The sequence below is a fragment of the Populus euphratica genome, unplaced genomic scaffold, assembly GCF_000495115.2.
Source record: "Populus euphratica unplaced genomic scaffold, PopEup_1.0 scaffold191.1, whole genome shotgun sequence".
Taxonomy (NCBI): domain Eukaryota; kingdom Viridiplantae; phylum Streptophyta; class Magnoliopsida; order Malpighiales; family Salicaceae; genus Populus; species Populus euphratica.
Window position 1 is genome coordinate 253386 of NW_011500069.1, and position 21242 is coordinate 274627.

Below are 21242 nucleotides of genomic sequence, written 5' to 3' on the forward strand. Positions count from 1 at the left end.
TTTGTTTGCTTCAATTTTTTTTTATAATTTTAAATTATATTAATTTTCAGATATTAAAAATAAATTTAAAAAAATAAAAAATATTATTTAAATATATTTTTAAATAAAAATATTTTAAAAAATTATTATAATCACAATACAACTCTTAATCATGGTAAAAAATAGATTTGTTTTTATATGTATTATAGTTTAGAATTCGAATCCTTAATGATATTTTGACCAGTTGGGAAGATAATATTTTTATAAGATAAGAATTATTAGATATCCCTTCACTTTTAAATTATTAGATATCCCTTTACTTTTTTTAGTTATAAGATGAAAAATGTTTTTATTTCTCTTTTACATAGTTTTATGGTCTATATAACAACCCTTCTAGTAAACATATACAAGTTGCTACTTAATCCTTGGTTGTGGAGGTAGGATTAGCAGTTAAAAATGATAAATTAAAAATGCTATTTTGATAAATATTTGATGATATTTTAAAATTAAATATGTTTTTTTTAGTATTTGGATAAAGAGTAATCACGTGTTCATGTTAATGTTCTATTCTTCAGAGTTCAAGAAGTTAATGGTTGGTAATAGAAAATTAAACACCAGTAAAACAGTTTTTTATGGGATTTTAGTAGTCTTTGATTATACAAAAAAAAATCAATAACTTTTAATAAAAACTTACAATTAATAAATAAGATAATAAACTTTAGATTCTTAAGAAAAAAGAGTGTTTGTTCATGTATAATAAATGCTATGTAAAAATAAGAGTATAAAAAGAGAATAAAAAGAAAAAAAATATAAAAATATGTATCTCTTTACCAAAGTTATTCAAGGGGTATTTATAACCCTTGAATTTTATTTTTTTCACTGGAAAGGATGGAGTGTCAATTCCTCCTAAAAACATTAACGAAAAAAAATATCTCTTACATAATATTAATGTTGATAGGAATATTTCTTATATAGTATTAATATTGATAGAAATACGATAAGTTCTTAAAAGATCTTTATACATCATCCATTACATTAACATTAATGTTGATGGAAAAGTGGTCGGCCTTTAGAAAACCCTTATACACCTAGAGGCATAAGAGAATAAGTGTCATTGACCTTAACATTTTAGATTAAAGGTCATAAAAATAATCAAACAAAGTCTTGTGGTTTAATATGGAGCTTAAAAAAATTATCAATTCTTTATCCATTTAGACCTGTCATGATGCTAAATTCAATGATATTGAGTATGATAACTCGTCAGATCATATATACTCGGGCTCAGTGCATAGCTAAGCTCAATAATATTAGGTTTGATAATAACTTGTCATGATACTAAATTCAATAATATTGAGTATGATAACTCGTCAGACCATATATACTCGGGCTCAGTGCATAGCTAAGCTCAATAACATTAGATTTGATAACTCATCAGACTTGCGTATATTAGAACTCAGTGTGTAGCTAAGTCCAATAATATTGGACATGAAAGTAAGCTAGTCTCGTCTAATTTAGGCTTGGTATTCTATAAAATCAAGATGCGTTGAGTTATCACCCTATCTTTATTTTTTTTTTAACATGGATTTTATTTTTTTAAAACATGAAGTTGACAAAAATATAACATACACACACGTTGATCCATCCATTGTATTATTATTTGACTTTATAATTTAATGTTAGATTAAAAGAAAAATGAATGGTAAAATGCAAAATAATATATTTAAATGATAATTAAATTATAATTATTGAAATTAAAGTACTCTTCAGTAGATATGTCATGGAGTGATGGATCAAAAGCATGAGAGGCAAATTTCTTGGAAGAAAACGGAGCAAATTCAAATTCTAAAACTATTAAGGACCCATATGAATTTTAAGAAAATGTAAAGGAGAAATTGTCCCCATTCTCATATATGTAACCCTCCATCCAACTCAGTTAAAGCGATTCCCATAGTTTAACTAAATTGCCATTATAAGTTGACTCAAATAGAGTATCTAGATCATGCCATATTGTCTACGATTTATAATAAATAAATAAAAAAATACATTAAATTATTATAAATTAATGAAAAATAATTTGGTTAATGATAAAAATAAAATAAATTTTAAATAATGAAAAGAAAAAAAGAAGAAGATCGGAATCTCATATCCTAATCCTAGAAAAAACAATTCTTTGATTTTTTTTATTAAAAAACAGAATTAATTTTTTCCCAGGATTGGTACGCAATCTTCAATTTTAAGAAAATATCATTTTTTTTATTTAATATTTACAACTAACTAAATTATTTTTATTTAGTTTTTATTAAATTTAAGAATTAAATGTATTTTTAATTCTATTCATTATAGATTGAAAAGGTGCCATGGTTTAGATTCTTTATCTGAATCAACCGACGATGATTAATTAAACTGATGTGCTTGTTTAATGGGATCGGATTGAGGAATCAAAAAGTACAAGCCTATGCAGTAGAAGGATTGAAATAAATCAAAATCATATAGAGGGATGAATGTGAAAAGGGATTAAAAGTAAAAGGTCCTGGTGATTAATTTTTGAAAAGAAAAATGGAGCTTTTGCCGAAGGTAGGTTAAATGCTGGGTCCACGTTAGCTGGGGTGGGAGCTGGAATTACCCTTGCTTTGCTTTGAGCAAGAGGCGGGGCTGTGGGACAAAGACACCCCATGCAATGCATTAATTTGTCATTTTCACTGCAAAGGGCTGCACCAGCGATCTTACCATGGAAAGTTTTCGAGTGAAAAGCTGAGAGAGTAACATGAAAAAACTTACACAGCACAAAATCTATGCGATGTCCTTGTCTACCTTATATGCCTTACATTATTGTGATATTCCTCGACGAAATGGACCGACTGTAGGGATTAGGAGGAATGAAAATGGGAAGAAAAGGTTGCTCCACCGCATTGAATAGGAGCCACATCCACCAGTCGCTGAGCTCCAATAAAGCCAGAATCTCTAACTGAAATGGCTCCTTTTGATGATAAGATGGACCTCACCATTATCCTTGTGTCACATCTACCGCACCCATGAGTTATCCCTTTCTGTTGGCTCTGTGCATCGAGGAATTTGCTCGAAAATAAAATTGTTTTTTCCCTTTTATTCTGCGTTTGCCATGTATTATTTATTGACTCCATCGTTGTTTACTTCCCTGCTTTTTGTTGGATTTTCACGGCCAATGAAAGAAAACAACTGAAAATGTTGGGGAGATTAACTAGACAAGATTAGGTTAATTAGGGCAAAAGTGGTGCAATCCTTAGAGATAACAGAGAAATGATTGGTTTAGAATCACCAATGCATCGAGCGATTTTTATGGATAGATTCCATTAGATTTGGAGGCTGATAAGCCCACCATAAGAGGTCGCAATCCTCGCCATATGCTTGACGTGCATTCATTTCTAGTGTGATGTCTTGAGAATTAGATTTCTCTTTCACTCTGAGAATCTATTTTGTGTAACAGTTCAAAAGCACTGAATTCTCAATTAGTGCAAAAAACAAGAATGGCCGTACTTTTCATCATCTTCTTCTTGCCACATGTCTCTGTTCTGTACGTCTTGCGAGAAACCCAGCCCTCCTCCATCCCTAACCCACCTAAACTAATCCTGTTTTTCCCCCTCCGGTTCTCTCTGGAAAAAAGATGCACGAGTTTTTTAAAGCATGGAAAAGCTCGCCTAGGGCTAGGATATTCGTGCTGGTGAAGCAAATGATAATTAATTATATAAAAGTGCACAAGGAGGAAGAAGGGCGATGTGTTTGGTGTCAAAAGGAGGGGGGATGGATCCAGAAAGGATATAAAAGCCATGAATTTTAACAAATAAAAAGAAATATTATCCCCATATACGCAAAAAGCACTTCTAAATCCATTGATACGAGTGAATTTATTTCTAAATAATTTGGAGGTGGATTTTTATAACTTGAAGACAGGGAAAGGTTGTTCCATCAACATCCATATCCAAGTTCTATCTGTCTCGTGACAACAATGGTAACTTAAGAGGCTATAAACTGAGCGAATTTCTTTGAATATTTTTTCCCTTCCTCCAAAGGACCTCAGCAGTGCTCATGATATCAGCAAAAGCTGGATGTATTTCTGTAAATCGAAGGGATGATCGGTGCAAGCAATCAATCTTTTTTTTTTAAAAAAAAAAGGTAAATTAAAGAAAAGAGAGCAGATAGAGTGTATCATTATTGTGCTTAATGATGTCTCATGGTAATAAAGTATTCAAAACAAGTAGATAGCCTTCTTGAGTATTCAGATATGCTTTACCAAAAGCAGCAAAAAATATTTAAAGGCATAAAACAAGTGTTTGGTTGGCAATTACCAAACTTGAAAGAAAACATCCAATGTTGACGGCTACAATTGTTCCGCTGATTAGACGAAGAAAACCCAGCGGCTGCTGCTAGCAAGCATCAATCTCGACAAGTGGCTCAGTCATTTTCGGAAACTTGTTTTTAAGCATGTGGTGATGGCAGCATCTTTTCTTTTCACTTGGACTTTTCATTGCCAGTTCACCGCTCTCACTTGCTTTTTGTCCCGCCCTTCGCGGTAGGGCGGGTTTTCCTTCTTTCAACTTTAAAAAGAAAATTATCAGGATGTTAAAATTTTAGTGTACGATGATGGTTGGAGTATCTTTGAAATACTTGGATTAGATGGTGATATATTTTATAATATAATTTTTAAACAAAATATTAAAATAATGGTATATTTAATTTACAGCGACGAGTAATCATTAATTTCTGAAACTTGTATATAGAGTGTAAGATAGTAATAAATTTATAGGATTTAAATAAAAAAAAATTAAAAATCTTAATTTTAATAAATTAAATATCAAAACTGAAAATTAAAAAAAAAATACTTAATTTTAAAAAAAATATAAAGCTACCTAAAAAAACTTATATTAATGACTAAAAAAACTTATATTAGTGACCATTGTAATATCATGGGCCAAACTAAATTTTTCTAAATATAAGAGGAATAAATTCAAGGCGATGCTAGTATTTATAAAAAAATAAAAGAAATTATTGACTTAAATTATTAAGTGAATTGAGTTTAATGAGTTCAGTTAATTAATTGACATAAAAAAAAATCTTAATTTAATAATATTAAAAAGTTAGCAAACTTGAATGAATCTTCTAAATTCAGGTTAATCTTTCAAAATCATAATTTGTGAAATCTCACACCCGAATCCAATCAAGAAGCTTGATTTCCAATCAATTCAATGTTAAAATATAAAATATAAAAAAAATATAATCTAAAAAACTTATCAAAACATTTAAAAAAACAATATAAAAAATGATGATCAAACCTGATAAAAAAATAAATGAGAGATGAAATTAAAAAAGATAATTTTATATATCTTTACAAATAAAAAAAGATAACAATTAAAAAAATAAGAACCAAGTATAAAAGATGAAAAAATTAAAAAATAAAATTAAAAATAATTTTTAATTTGAAATGATTGTTTCAAACAAAAAAATTACAATTAAAAAAGCAAAAATAAAATATAAAGGAAAAATAAATTAAAGCGTTGATGTTAATATTCTAGAGACGACATGCAAATCGAGGTGAAGATGAGAAAGGAAGGGAAAAAAATTAAATTAGTGCCAAACCAGACAGAATTACCATACACATACAGTCTAAAAAAAAAGATATTGAAACTAATTGAATGACGTGACAGAAGAATCGTTTTCACCACTAGAGTAACGACAACGAAGCGTCTAACTTTTGCATTACACATGTCGAGAACTTTTTTGTTTCATTTCATTTATTATATTACCATTGCTTTTAGCATCAAATAATTATTATGAAATATCCTTTATAAAATTATAAAAAAGCCCTTATAAGCCAAGCTAGAGAATCTTAATTCCAACAGGAATTGAGTCATTATATGTTCTTTAAAAAGTAAAAATAAAAAAAGTTTCCCTAATTCTTAGGTTTTTTTTTTTGTTTTTATTTCGCTTCTAAAGATATTCAAGTAATTTTTATTATGTAAAAAAATTGAGATATCCCTTAATAATTCTACAATGAGAGGTAAACCACGAGAAAAAACTATTTTACCTCCCAAGGCCAGTTAAAACCATTTTTTAAAGGACAAAAACATAATTTAACTGATACCCTCAATCACACCTTTACTACTGGACTTCTACCACACCTTTTAATTTATTTTTTTAAATTCCCTCGAAGAGTATACAAAGCCAACCCCGAAACTGGTCACAAACATGCTTACTTGCGGGGGAGGAAAGATGCTGCAACATTTGTTACTGTTCAAAGACTAAGTTGTTGCCGAAAAACATTATTTAGTCCTTGAGAAAACAGGGAATTTAATCAGAACCTTCTGTCAAGTCACAACCTAGTTTTCATCCATTTTTTAAGTGAGGCAAACACGTCTCACATGAAAATCAGATTTTTCATCATTTTTTTTTTTTTTTAAATCTCAAGCCATGCCCGATATACATGAACCATCGAATAAAACAAACAGATTTACGGAACGGTATTTCAGTTCAAATAAGGTATAGTTACAATACATACAACACAGGCAGAGGTGTCCCTGCTCACCCACTCAAAGAAGGCCCAAAGTACATGCAGATGGGCGGGTTGATCCTAAAAATAGAGAGAATTGCCGAGGGTATTGTCCAAACCCCATCACCGCATATCAAACCAGAAGCGACTGCCCCAGAATAATCCTCAGCGTCCTTCCTATTTATTCGCTCCCATACAAACAATATCACTGTCCCAACAAACATGTCAATTGCAAAGTAAGCTCCGATGTAAAATGGGACTGCCATGGCCATTGGAATAGGAATGAACTGCGAGATCTTCTTGGGAGTCACGTCCCTTAGAAGGTTGATAACTATAGCAGCTACAAAGAATCCGCAACATAATGCCAGGCAATGTTTGGGTAACTCTGAGAAGCCCTCAATACCTAAGATAGCCATTTCCCTGAATATCACGGCATATGGAGCTTTGTAAGGGCCATCAGGGTCTCCGATATCAAAAGCACTCCAAAACAACCAGAAAGTCAGTGGAGCAATGACACAACCCATGGCTGTTCCTACCAACTGGCTCACAAACATTGACTTGGCAGATGATAGAGTGAGGTAACCAGTCTTGAAATCCTGCATCAGATCAGCGGCGGTGGAGACAATGGACATCATCACCCCAGAAGCTGCTAGCCCAGCTACAACTCCTCCATTGGAACCAACCAGTGAAGCAATGATAAAAAGACCAATCTTTCCATAGGTTGATGTCAAGTTCCAGTCTGTCAGTCCAGTTCCATAGGAGTTGCAGAAGGCAAGAGCAGGGGCAATAATGTATGAACACAGAACCAAATACCACTTCAGTGGTGGAAAGATTACTGGAATCACCGCGGTTGATATTGCAGCCAGACCAACATATCCAGCAGCCACCAACCAGGTGGGTATCCTATCTTTCAGAAATACCTCATCTCTTTTTCTTTGCTCCAGCAGCAATTTGGAAGCCTCACTATCTGCCAAGTGACTCATAAAAACAATTATTTCAGAACACAAAACAGCTATATTCAAACAAGAAAGAGGGCATGCAACTAAAAGTTTACATGTTGAAGATGATACCAACTATATGCATCTGTTGATGAAGGAAAATGCCGACAATGCATAAATATTATCTTATGAAAATGGCAGTCTCAGTAATTGCTACATGAAATCAGTGTGTGATGAAGATTAAGCTTTAGTAGGGCCAGAGAAATAACAAGCATCGCTGATAGATTTAGATACGAAAGCACTGTTCAAGGCAGGTAAAATCAGGTGTCTCAAAAATCATTTTGTAACAGAACTCAGGAAACAATATATTTAAGTTATTGTTTATTAGGTAAAATTTAGGGATAGATCTTGTTTTGTTTGGTCCCATAGGGACCAATCCTTTAGTCTGACTGCGGTTCCCAAAAATCAACAGCACATGTTTCTCAACAAGTATATCGATCAAAATAATTGAACATTGTTAAATACAGCATCACAATTTAACAAAATATCAATGCAATGATAGAGAGTAATTATAATTCATCTCTTGAACTTAATAACCTCAGGATATGCTTGTGCTACAAAAAAATCATGCATGATGTTCAGCACAGACACAACTTCAAGGATGTTAATGAAAATAATTGGTGCAGAAGACAAGAGATTCTTCTGGAAGGAGAAACTACACTTCTCCAATTCGAGCAGTTTCTTGAACTAGCCAATTTTTCCCAAAACAAATTCGGGAGAAACAGAATTGTTCAGTTAGCAGTTCAACATTATGTTAATAGTTCAAACATGAGCACACTTGATAAATGCCAGACACATTTGAGAAACATGGCAGATGAGACAAGATCTTTCAGTTTATTAATTTTTACCAAGGGGCCACGACCAGCCTACCACTAAGCCAAAGGCCTAATGGTAACAAGATCACGTGATTTCATTTCACAAATGGAGACAGTACGAATTATTACCTTGAACCTCACTGACAATTGGAAGGTTCTGCATGGTGCTTTTCTTGCACATTTCCTTGATAGTTATGATAATTATCTTGATCAAATTATAAAGACCATCCCCAAGGATAAGGGCAATTGCTATGAAAACCTGCAAACAGTGTGGAAGGAAACTCATTCAGACAACATCCCCAAGGCACAGCCATGCAAGCAAAATTCAATAACAGACTATCCATCAACAAGCCCAATACTAGTGATGAACAGTGGATGGACCAGGTCTATGTGAGGACTGAGGAGCCACAATGGGGGAAGGACTAAAGAGTGAATATACGATACAAGATGGAGGAGTCACAGTCATTGTCATTAATCAGACACCAAGTCCAATAATTTCAGCATGCTAAATAAATACACGTGAAAGTAGAAGTTTATAAACTTGAGGAACTTGTATGTTGCTCCGGCAGTAGTCCTAATCCATATATAGCATGCAAAAAATTAATGTGGTGGCTTACATCCTCTTAAGGCAAAACCTCAAGATGCAAAGTCAAAACCCTTCATTTTGTTGAAACTTGAGAATATGTTTCAGAGTAAAAATGGTTATTCTCCATACCTTGTATCCATAAAGACCCTTAAAATCATTGCTACTGAGGTCAGCTGGATACCAGGACCCAGCATGTTGGGAGATGAAGGGCCAGAGGAAACCCCATGAGATGATGGCCCCAAGAAGAACTGAGCAGTTGACTATGTGAGGACAAATAAGGCCACATCCAACATAAGTTGGACTGAAATCAAAGAAGAACCTGCATAAAGAGAGTCGTGTGAGAAACAAGTAACATCACTGATAAACCATTGATACAGCAATGCTGAACTTCAATTTTGTATCCAGGGAAAAGGAAGAAGAAGAAGAAGAAAATAGTATGTGTAGGCCCTCTCTCAAAGTTCCTCAACAAAGCAACCCAACCAAAATGTAATTCACTGTCCAAAAATAATGCATGTCATTAAAAGCTTACGTGTTCTTGAATAGCGTCAAACCAAGGCTGGGAAAATTATCAAACCCACATGAATCCCCAATACCGCTGAAGAACCACTTAAAGCAGCTCCAAACCAAACTTATGCTTAAATACTTTCCAAGACAACTGACTTGCTTCCTGTTAAATGTCATTAAAAATAAATATAAATTAGGAAACTCACTTTTTGTTAATTCAGCTATTCTGACTACCAAACCACTCAACAAACTGTAGCAGCCAAAAAAGGGGAAAAAAAAACAACATAAACTTCAGAAAAAAAATCACGATTATTAGATTTACTTAGTATGCGGCAGTACCATTCATCTTCTTTGATAATCCTACAGACAAACAAATCTCGTTCTTTATACATTTTCTCCAGAATTGTTTAAATTTTCTTCACTGATTTTGATATTTTCTAATAACATCTTCCAGCAACTTTAAATCAAGAGACACCATATAAGACCTACAAAATAATGACGAACTTGACACATCCAGCACTCACCCAGCAAGTTCTGCTCCTGTGTTTGTGTGAAAGCTATTTATCAACATTGCTGTGGCTGTACCACTGGGATATGTAAGCTTATAATCCATGACCATAACCTATCGTTTCATCACAAAATATAATGAGAATATGAGAATCAATGACTTATAATCATGGTTCCCACCAACACACCACAAGAGTAACAGTATACGTGGAACAGTTCGAGCACTAGTAAGCCTTTTTCAGATTTTATGCGGTCACAACCACCAAAATCTGTTGCAAATGTCTAGAAACTACTCAATATGTATCCGAGAATAGATGCAAAAAGCAGTTTAATCGAAACAACATCGAACAAAAACAAACAGATACAAGATGATTCTCAGTAACATATCGCCATTTTAACATACTAGCAGCTGCATGTTCTTCAAAAATCTCAAAAAGAATGATGTTTAAAGTTACCTTACGAAGCGGAGCAAGACTAAAAAGCCCGAGGAAACTAACAACAAACAAAAATCCAATCATCCACCCCAATCCTGGATTCTTAACATCTTCGGCCCGGTTCCCAGGGTAATCTGTACCGATCAATTTATATGTTTTCTCGTCCAAAGCAATCAAATACGAACCGAATCCTCCTGTCACCATTAAAATCAAGTACAGTTAAAAAAATATGTATTTCTAACAAAATTAACTATCCTAACCTCCTCTTTCCTCTTCAAAGAATGGATTAACAAACTAACCATCAATTATCAATAAATTACAACAATAAAATTAATTAGCTAACCTGATCTAAAATTATTAACAAAAATGAAATAATTATCAACCTCTATGCACACTAATAACTGTATCTATACATCAAAGCAACGGCGGTTACCGCTAAAGGCGAGGCCATAGCAAGCGACGACGCAAGTTTGGATAACGGTATTCTCCTGTTTGGTAAAAGGAGAAACAGAAAAACCTAACCTGGATAAGAATCCAGTCCATGATTTAACAAAGAAGAAACCAAGCAAACCAGCTGCTACATTCAACGACGGGATAATCCCCACCGTTAAATTCAGCTTGTGAGTGATGATACAAAATAGTACTCCTAATACAGCGCTCACTACTAGCCCTCTGATCGTGATCTGATCCTTCCATTCTGGAATGATTTCAGTCGAGTCAACGGTGTTGATTTTGTCCTTGGAGTCGACTAGTAACGGCTCTGTTATTTCGGTTCCCATGATTTGGATTCGTTGGGTTTTCTAGATCAAAACGGGGGATTTAGGGATTTTAAAGGGTGTTTTTTTTTTTTTTGAAGCTTTATTTGACTGGATTGGGTGTAGGTGATGAGGTGGTAGAGTCAGGAGAAAGAGGATGAGGTGGTTTAAATTATTAATGATATTTTTAGTTCCTGTATTATGTTAGTTCTATCATATTAAGCCTTCAACTATTAATTATTTGCAATTAAGCTTCTTGTTTCTTAAACTTATTTTAATGCATTTGTCTATTAAGTTTTAATTCAAGTCCATATAACTTAAGTACAAACTTCTAATAAACTACAGAGAGGATTGTTCCTCTTCAAAAAAGTATAATGTATTATTTTTTTTGGTGATATTTATTAAAATGTTATTTTAATTATATTGGATATTTTAGTGATCTATCATTTATCTTCTAACTTATAAAGCCTTATATATTGCATGATATAATGATTTTTTATCTATGTTTTTTTTAACAGGAGATTGGAATTATATAATCTCATGATTTCTTACATTTAAATCTAAATTAAGTGTACTAGAGAAAATAAAATATTTTACTCCTTAGGACTAATTAATAATGAATCACAATGTGAGAGTTTAAAATTAAGCATTTGTTTAGTAAATGATAATTAATAGTAAAATTGGCTGGAATTTGATAGAAGGATAGACTTGTCAAAAACTTAAAGTTAAGGACTTGGTTGCATATTCTGATAGTGCAGGGGTTAATGTGACAGAACAGTACAATACAATGACTATTAACAGTGTTAAATCGGAGACAAAGGAAAGAGTTGAAAGTTGGTTGCAAGATTTGGCCGGTAAAAATCAATATAACTTACCTGGAGTGGGAAAAGGATTGTATAAGAGTCATGGATTATAATTTTGAAATTATATTTTCATCCCTTAAAAAACCCATTTGCACTGGACCCTCGGGATAGATTTGTATTTTTATAGGATTTATTTGTTATTTTATAATTGTTGAGGGGTATCTTTATCCTTTTATAAACTTTTTGTGCAATAAATTTACTTTAGTACCTTAAAAGCTAATTTCCACTTAACTATGAATATTACTCTTGAAATAAAAATTCTCAAAACATCTTTACAAGGATGAATTCATCATTTCTAGATGGTTTTTTAGTAATAATTATTTGTTTATAAAGTCGATGTTATCTTTTAATACATAAAAATAAAACTAAAATAACAAAATTAATAGAACTTATTTCGTATGGAAAAAACATTGTATGATAGGCATGATTTATTATGAAATATAATAATAAAATTACATTGTTACCTTTTAAAAAAAAAAATTGAATTGGCTTAAAGGGTTGATTTATATTTTCACATGGTTCATTTTTTATTCTACAATTATAGAGGGGTTTCTCTATTATTTCATAATTTTTTTTGTACATTAAACTTATTTTGATACTTTTAAAAGTGAAATTCCACTTAACTTTGGCTAGGAGCATTCTTGGTTTGTTATTTTTTTTAAGAACAGGGTAATGACTTTATCACTATTGAAATGAAAATTCTCAAAATATTTTTACATAGGGGAAATTATCACTTCCTGATAATTTTTTAGCAATAACTATTTTTTTCTAGGATGATGTTGTCTTTTGATACATAAAAAACAAAAACAAAAACTGTTAACATGTGCATATTGTGTGTCAGCATGTCAGCCACTCCATCGCCTTCGGGTGATGTATGTGACTGACTTTAGTGGTGAATAAAAAATGTTCTACTATATTATTTGATGTGTCTCTACATTCTCTTTTTTTTTCTAGATTATGCATGTATAGTTTTTTTTTTTTTCTAGATTATGCATGTATGGAGATTGTGTTTGGTTAGGCACTGATTCTATTTTCTTTCCCTTCATTCATTTCTCTTTCATTCACCTTGATTTGCGTGTCGCCTATTAAAAAAATCACAACACCCATAAACTTCTTTTCCTTTATCTAGTCCATGTTTTATTTTGAAAAATCATTTCAAATTGGAAAGTTTTATCAATTTTATCATTCTTTAGTTTTTTATCTTTTAAATTTAGTCTCAATTCCTTTGATTTTTATTTGTTTAAGATGATTTATAATTTTTTTTTGTTTCTTGCAATTTCATCCTCATTCCTATTTTTTTGTTTGAGTTTCTTTTATTGCTATTTTTTTCAATTCTATCCTTCAAAATTAAATTGGCTTACGATTAGGCTTCTTGTTTTTTATACATCTACAACATATAGGGTTTTTTTGGTAAAATTATTGAAAAAAATGGTAAAGTTGCAAAATTAACAATGCAAGAGCTCTTTAGTCATTATTTAAAAAAGAATAAGATTTGTCATTTTTTTCAAACTATTTTGTTGATTTTTTTCCGCGTCATTAAATGAGGATGTAAAATGTTATAAGTATCACAAACTAAAGTATGCAAACAATAATTTATAAAATTATAGATAAAAATGTTATAGAGTGAAAACTTTGGAAAGGTCAAGGTATTTTTCCAAAATTTCTTTATGTTTTAGTTCACCTTTTACTAAGGAGGAAAAGAGATCTGGTTTCATTATTTTACAAATTAATTAAGAATATCACAATACATTAAAAAAAAGCTAAAAAGGAAAACAACCATAGTACACTTAACAAGAAAATACATCTAGATAATCTATGTTTTCAAGCTCATTGAATATATGGTGACTCTGTCACAACTTTTATCAACCTATGTTTTCAAGCTCATCGCATACATAGTGATGGATCAGTGCATTTTATACATATTTTTTGTTTGCATAAAATCCATTTTTTTTTAAAAAAAAAAACAAAGAAATCAGGGTGCTAACCCAGTATCCTTGGGCTCAGCCAAACACTGAGTCCAAGCATATATAGGTCTAGCAAGTTACCAAACCTTGCATTCTTGAGCTAAAACAAAGCGTTAAGCCTAAATATATATGGATTCAATTAATAAAATTAGAGTTAAGCAGTGCGATGACATGTAAATTTTTACAAACGTCGTTACCTATAGAATTAGACCAATAGTACAATTCATCCATGAATATCCCGATAAAAAATTTCATTAGTATATATGAATGATATTACAGTAGGATTCAAAAAGGCAAATTATACAGTGATATGATATTTATACCAATATAATTATCAATGAAGTTACCATCATAATAATTATGTTGGTCAATCCATCGATAATATTTAATTTATAACTTGAAGTTTGACTCTCTTTTTTTCCTTTCTCATTTCTACTTCTTCCTTGTAAAATATTTCTCTGCAACAAAATAGTCACCCCTCCAATCTCAATATAACTCAACCTTTAGTAGACTTTTACAGCCACCATAATATTTAGTTTTTCAGCATCTGTGTTATAATTCAAATTTTATTGAGGATTCTCCACGCTAAGTAAGCAAATCTATATATATTTTTTTAATTTGAACATAATTTTAAAATGTTATTTTTTTTACATAATTTTATAGTATATATATATATTTTGGATATTTACTTATTTTATAGTTTTTTCTTAAACAAACTTGTTGTATGAGTTTATGATTTGTACATGTTATAGTTTATTTTAGATTTTGTAAAATTATATTTATTTGTAAATTATTGAAAGTTATGTCGAATTACCGACTAGGAGTTTTGTGATGAAATAAATAATCACTTATTTAACAGGTCCATTTTATATTTTGTCAATTTTATTGCCAAGATATAATTTTTGATAAATGTGAACAAATTTGCATGTATGTAGATAATTAACAATAAATTAAGTCAAGTATTAAAATAGATTGAATAATCTTGATTTAAACTAATATTTTTACAAATTTATTTACTTAACGTAGTTAATTAATACATATTGTTATCATTATTATATATAGGTTCGATAGAAGTGATAATGATCATTCATGAATGTATTGAGATTCATGCTAATAATTATGGATAATGGATTATCGTAATGGGATTCAAGGTTTTATTAACTACCTAATATTTAATCCTAGAAAAATTAGTGGATGCTATATTAGATGTACATACAAGAAGTATAAGAATAAAAAATTTTCTTATTTCAAATATTATAATGATGCATCTTCTAAAAAAAAAGTTCACAGAGCAATACATATGTTGGCATGCACATGGAGAACCATATGTTCCTCATGAGACCATGGTAAAAAAAAATGGTTGGGTTAACTTCTAGTTTAAAATAAGACACATTCTAAGGCTTCGATATATGAGACCTAAATTATTGAAGAGATCTCAATATTTATCTCGTATTATTTTTAGCCTCAATTGAGAACAAGAATCAATTGATTTTCAAAGTATGATGATCGTGGTGAAGAGTCTTCACGTGAAAACTTGTTAATATTCTCCCATCATGGATAACCCACACTAAAAAATATTGGCAGGTAAAGATATTTCTCTAAAACAGAATTCAGGCAAGCATATAATTATATGTTATTTTACTACAATGAATTAGACATTTTATTTAGTAAGTATACTACTTGAACTCTGTTATTAATGAATAATTTATCTCTTATAATATTATAAACTGATACATTATTGAATGCCTCATAGGCAATATCATCAAGATTTACAGTCCTAAAACTCACGATTGATCAAATCTTAAATCTTTTGATTATAAGATAAATAATTTTTCACATGGTTCAAAATGCATAAAAGTACTGTTTAATTATTATTATATATCGGGATACTTAATTTCATTACATATTTCTCATTAACTATTTATAGTTGTACTTTATCTACCAACTTTATAAATTCAAAGGGAATACTAATGTTACTTTGTCTTTATTAAGTTTGGGTCTTAAAAGAAAGGTGAAGTGTTATAATGAGTATTTTGTCAATGGACACAAGTTTCAAATTGAAAAATATAGGTAAGGTAGAAAGACATATAACAATTAGGTTTGTGTTAAGAGATTACTTTCTAATAAGTTTGAAGTTGACTATTATGAAAAATTAAAAAAAGATAATTGAATTATAGTATCATAATAAGCATAATATAGTATTTTTTATTCAAATGCTATTAGTATAACACCACTAACAAAAATCAAAGTAGATCCCTATCATGGTTTGGTTAAAATTAATTCAAAAGCTTGATTTCACAATGTCTATGATGTCTTTGTTTTCGCCAAGCAATGCTAGTTAGTTTATTATGCATACACATTTTTTTTTTAAATGATTGTTCAAGAGTTAATTGGTTATCCGTATTGAAACCAAGCCCTTAGATCGTGTTGAGGTTGTGTAGGATAGGAATGATGAATCAAATATGAAAGATGATGTCTTTCAAGTTAGTAAGTTAATTGATCCATCGCGTCACTAAGAATATTTTGATTGATGTTGACACTAAAAAGTTGAATGTTATTCTGAGTTCTAATGGACATGCACAAGTCGAAGAAAATGATGATAATGATGAAATTAACATAGAAGATTGTGATGAAGCTAACAACAAGTCAATTAAAGAAGAAAAAGAAGACAATTGTAACTGATTCGCAAAAAGAAAAAAGTGTAATGCTATAAACTATAATGTGATATTACTTGATGAAATTTTCTACAAAGAAATATTTATTTTATTATTGTTATGTGAATTAGTGTTATTGTGTTATGCGTGTAGTTATCAAGTTAAGTATTTACAAAATAAATAGGGAATACATGTACTATTTGTTGTTAGACACTTTTTCACATCGATGAAAATACTAATAGTTTGTTAACTACAAACAAGTATATCAATGGGCTTTATCCATCAATATATTCTAAAGGCGAAGGGAATTGTCCCCCTTCTTCCTGGAACAGTTCATAGAACTTTTTACATAGTTATATCGACGAGCTCTGTCTGTTTGTATTTTCTAGAGACGAAGGGAATTATTCCCCTTCTCCCTGACACTATTCACTACTCATGGAACTAATTACACATAGGTATGCCACTGGTTATTTCTGTATATATATTCTAGAGATAAAGGGAATTGTTTCCTTTTGTCCTGGAACTGTTCATGGAACTAATTATACACAAGTATATCAAATGACTCTTTTTGTCAATATATTCCATAGACAAACAGAACTATTCCCCTTCATATGTTGGTAATAAAAATTAAAAATTTTAATATTTCCAATGGAATTATTAATGGAATTCTAGTTTCAATACACAGACACTTAATGCTTTTACTAATTGAGGTCCATGCTTTCATAGGTTTCCTTACGGAATCGCCATTAGAATACTAATTCCAATGCGCTAGTAATTAATGCATTTCTGACTGACTGTTTACTATAATATGAATATAATTACAGGTAAAATTAAAAAATCGAGAAGGGTTTTGTGAAATTTTTAGTGCGAATAAAAAATTTCAAAGATACTTTATAAATAAAATCACCAATAAAATATTTTAAAATAATAATTTTTAATAGCCTATCAATAATTCTATCTGTAAAACCTAATATAAAAACACAATGAGCGCAACACACCTTCATTTTTTTCTCCCAGTTTAAAACCATATATTTTTCTTTGTGATTCTCTCCTTTCTAATTTGCCTTTCTATTCAATCTCTCAAATATCAAGACTGGAAATCAAGTTTTTTTCTCTCTTAATACAATCAAATATGGATTTTAGGTAAAGTTTTTGAAGTATTTCCTTCTTATTTTTCTTTTTTTCTAAGGTTTTTTAACAATGTATTTTTGTTTTTTTGTTTTTTATGCATCACACATATTTGTACTATAAAATTAAGCACACCATTCAGTTAAGAATTTTTCATTCCTTATTTATTTTTTCTCTATTTTTGTTCAATTATTTTTTCTTTATAATTTTATAAAGTAATAGTTATGTTGAATTTTAGTTGTTACTGTAATATTTTTTTATTATTTTGTTGATTTTTAGTTATTTTATTTTTATTAATTTTGTTGTTTATATTTAATTAAATGTGTAGGATTTGTTTTAATTATTATATTGTAAGTACTCCATTTAAAATAAATTATTGTCAATTTAGGATTAAAAATATTATCATATAGAAAATGAGAATTTTATATGAAATTGAATTATTCAAAATTGTTAGTATAAATATAAGAAAATCAACTGATTTGTGGCATATATGTTGTCTATTTGCATGATTAAAAATTTTAGATAAGTTACTGTATAAGGGAGGTAATGCTAATTTTTTATTAAAAAATCAAAATTGTTTAGTTTTTTGTCAATTTATGTAGATGCCTAGGGGAAAATAAATTTCTTGTCATGAGTACATGGTCCTTGCTAGTTTTTCTAATAGTGATAATGACAATCACGAATCATTAAGTGTCGACCAAAAGAGACACATGAAGCACATGTATTGACTCACAATGTTACCTCTTCGAGTGCGGTGCTGCAATGAAGAGAGGGAGTCTCTTCACAATGGGATCCATTCACTCATAAGTATGAAGCATAACGGAAAGATAACCTTTCAAAATAACTTTGTTTTGCATTGAGTTGGTTTATGCTTAACAATTCATGAACAAATGATATTTAATTAAATTTATTTAATTTTATGTTTATAAATATTGAGGTTGCCTGAATAATAACATCGGCATTTTAATTGTCGATGAAAATTTTATTATTTCAAAAGAGCTAAACTTCCAAATATCCTAAATGAAAACTGCATGTTGATGCATGGTTTTCAAGATTTAAGGTTAGTATTAACTTAAAATGTTGCTATTTATTATGCTAATTTGTTTACTTTATTCAAATTACTGAATTGTTTTATATATAATTTTTTACTATAAGGCTAAATTTGAGTTGGATAAAGTAAATGATAATGTTGTAAGGAAGATTTGGAAAAATCACGCTGCAACAGGTAACATCAAAATTAGGATAATTTTTTTATTTCAAATATTAAAATTTCATTTGTTATTTACTCATTGATAATTCTTTTGTACCATATAGGTTGTGTAATTTTGTTGTACAAGGCACAAAAAAATCTAAAAAAAGGCTAAGGAAAGCACTCTATTGGGTTAGAATGACATGATAATTTGAAAGAATTTCAAATAGTCATACATTTTGAAGACTATATGGGTAGAATATATTCAACACATTATGTTCGAGCGTTTCACACAATGATCACAATCTTGTACAAGAAACTAAAATCAACAAATTCACGGTTTTGTTACCATGCACATCGGCAGCTCTTTATAATTTATTTCTTATGCGAAGCAAATGATAAGATTTATTTGAATTACATCTATTTTTCTTTATTTTGTAGTTATTTATAAATCTATTGAATTAATAACATTTTTATCTTTCAGGCTACGACTCTTGGATGGGAGCCAAGCTTAATGGAGCTTTTTATGGAAACATATGTGCGGAGTGATGACCACCAAAAAGGAGTGCAATAATTCATCGACAACAAGGCTCAACACTTTGTTTTATGTTGGTTTTCAACCATTTATTTTCTTAACTTATTATATACTTGAATTTGATGATTTTATTTTTTTTTTATTTTTAAGAGATATATAATAGCCCATTGAAGAAAAGATACGAGGACGATCCTTTGACCAGCCCGAATTTTGATTCAGATTTATAGTTGGAGGTAAGATCATCCGATGAACCTGATAAAAATTAGATTTATGATCTCTTTAACATTACGATTGAGAACTTGCAAACGACCCATGGTATCAACCGTTGGGTGCTTGCAATCGATCTCGAGCATTTAATCTCTAGAGTTGGCGGCCTTGTTAGATTAAAGAGTGCAATAACATACGACTCATCTTAATAAAAAAAATATGAACGACTCTCTATAGATTATGAAAAACTCCACTAAGTAATCATGGATATGAGATCATAGATAGTTGGTACGTGTGCATCTTTTTATTAGCCCTATGGTTTTAGGGACGACCGACCTCTTCCTCCTCCTCTAACACCACCTCTATTATAGTTTCATTGTATTTAGACGTATAAATTTATAGTAAATATTTAATTTTTATATTAAGATAATTTATTTTTAAATATTTGAATTTTATATTAATTTATTTTTTTAATTATTTTCTATTTTGTCCCATAATATTTTTTAATTTTTTTAAAATTATTACTGACAGGGTTGCTGACGAAATAATTTTGTCGGTATATTCTAGAGAGTTGAAAAAGATTTACAGCAAACGCCCTTGCAACTATTAAATCACCAACATAATTATTCTGTCAGTATCTTCCAGAGAGCTAGAAAAAAATTATAGCAAATACCACTACAACTCAGTGACAAAATTACTCGTGGTTATCCTATCAATGATATACTAGATATTATCAAGAGAATTATAGACGGATTGAAACAAATAATTTTTTTTGATATATATATTTTATCTATAAAATTATAGGTAAATTTATTAATAATGAACTTACCGACATAATAAAAATTGCCAACAACTATTTTTTCAACAACAAACAATTTCTATATATAATTCTATCATTAAAAAAGTTATAAATAAAATATCAATATAATTACTAATAAAAATTTCCATCAATAAAACTATAAATTCCAACTGTTATTCGACGTTCTTGGTCCATTTAGTCGGCTCCTTTGGAAGCTATTTATAGGTGCTTCTAAATTTCTATATAATTATTTATCTGTTGAAGCTCAAGCCCATAAAAAAAAAGGGAGTAAAAAGGCATTGGATATCAAAGGGGCTTGTTTACCAAGAGTAGGAGTTTGGGCTCGATAGGCCTTGTAAGCTGCAACGATAAAACATCATTTTTCAAGGGGGGCGTGCGTGCATGCCAATAGGTTGAAGCTGAGACCAAGAAGCCCCATGAGAAGGAAACTTCAGGTGAATCCCATATGATGGTCACGTGTGCCACCGCTGGCGTGGTGGCGCTGGCCCTCCTTGTAAATTTAAATGCAAGTGTCTTCTATTTCCAGCTTTAGCTAAGATAAAGCAGCAGAAAGTGACTTAATTAATTGACAGAGAGAAGGATATCAGTTATGCCCACCGATTATTGGACAGAAAAGTTAATGAAAAAAATTATAAGAAAACAACCTGAGCAAATGTTGTTTTCCATGTTTGTACCTCATTAATTAGCATCTTCTACGTGAAGGATAGATTCTTATGACTTCTTCAAGTTCTTCAACTCTTTACGAGAACTCACAAAGGGTTAGGTCTAAAGCCAGTACAGATTA

General features: G+C 30.5%; 1 protein-coding gene across 1 annotated transcript; it reads right to left on the reverse strand.

The window, feature by feature from the left end:
* Positions 1-6434: 6434 nt before the first annotated feature.
* On the reverse strand, positions 6435-11243 carry YSL6 (YELLOW STRIPE like 6). The gene is made up of 7 exons (XM_011002659.1): positions 10777-11243; positions 10365-10537; positions 9927-10024; positions 9428-9565; positions 9028-9217; positions 8442-8571; positions 6435-7466 (listed from the first exon to the last, which is right to left on the reverse strand). The coding sequence occupies exons 1-7, from the start codon at positions 11120-11122 to the stop codon at positions 6532-6534; spliced, it is 2010 nt and encodes a 669-aa protein (XP_011000961.1). The 5' UTR covers positions 11123-11243; the 3' UTR covers positions 6435-6531.
* Between the last annotated feature and the right edge of the window lie 9999 nt (positions 11244-21242).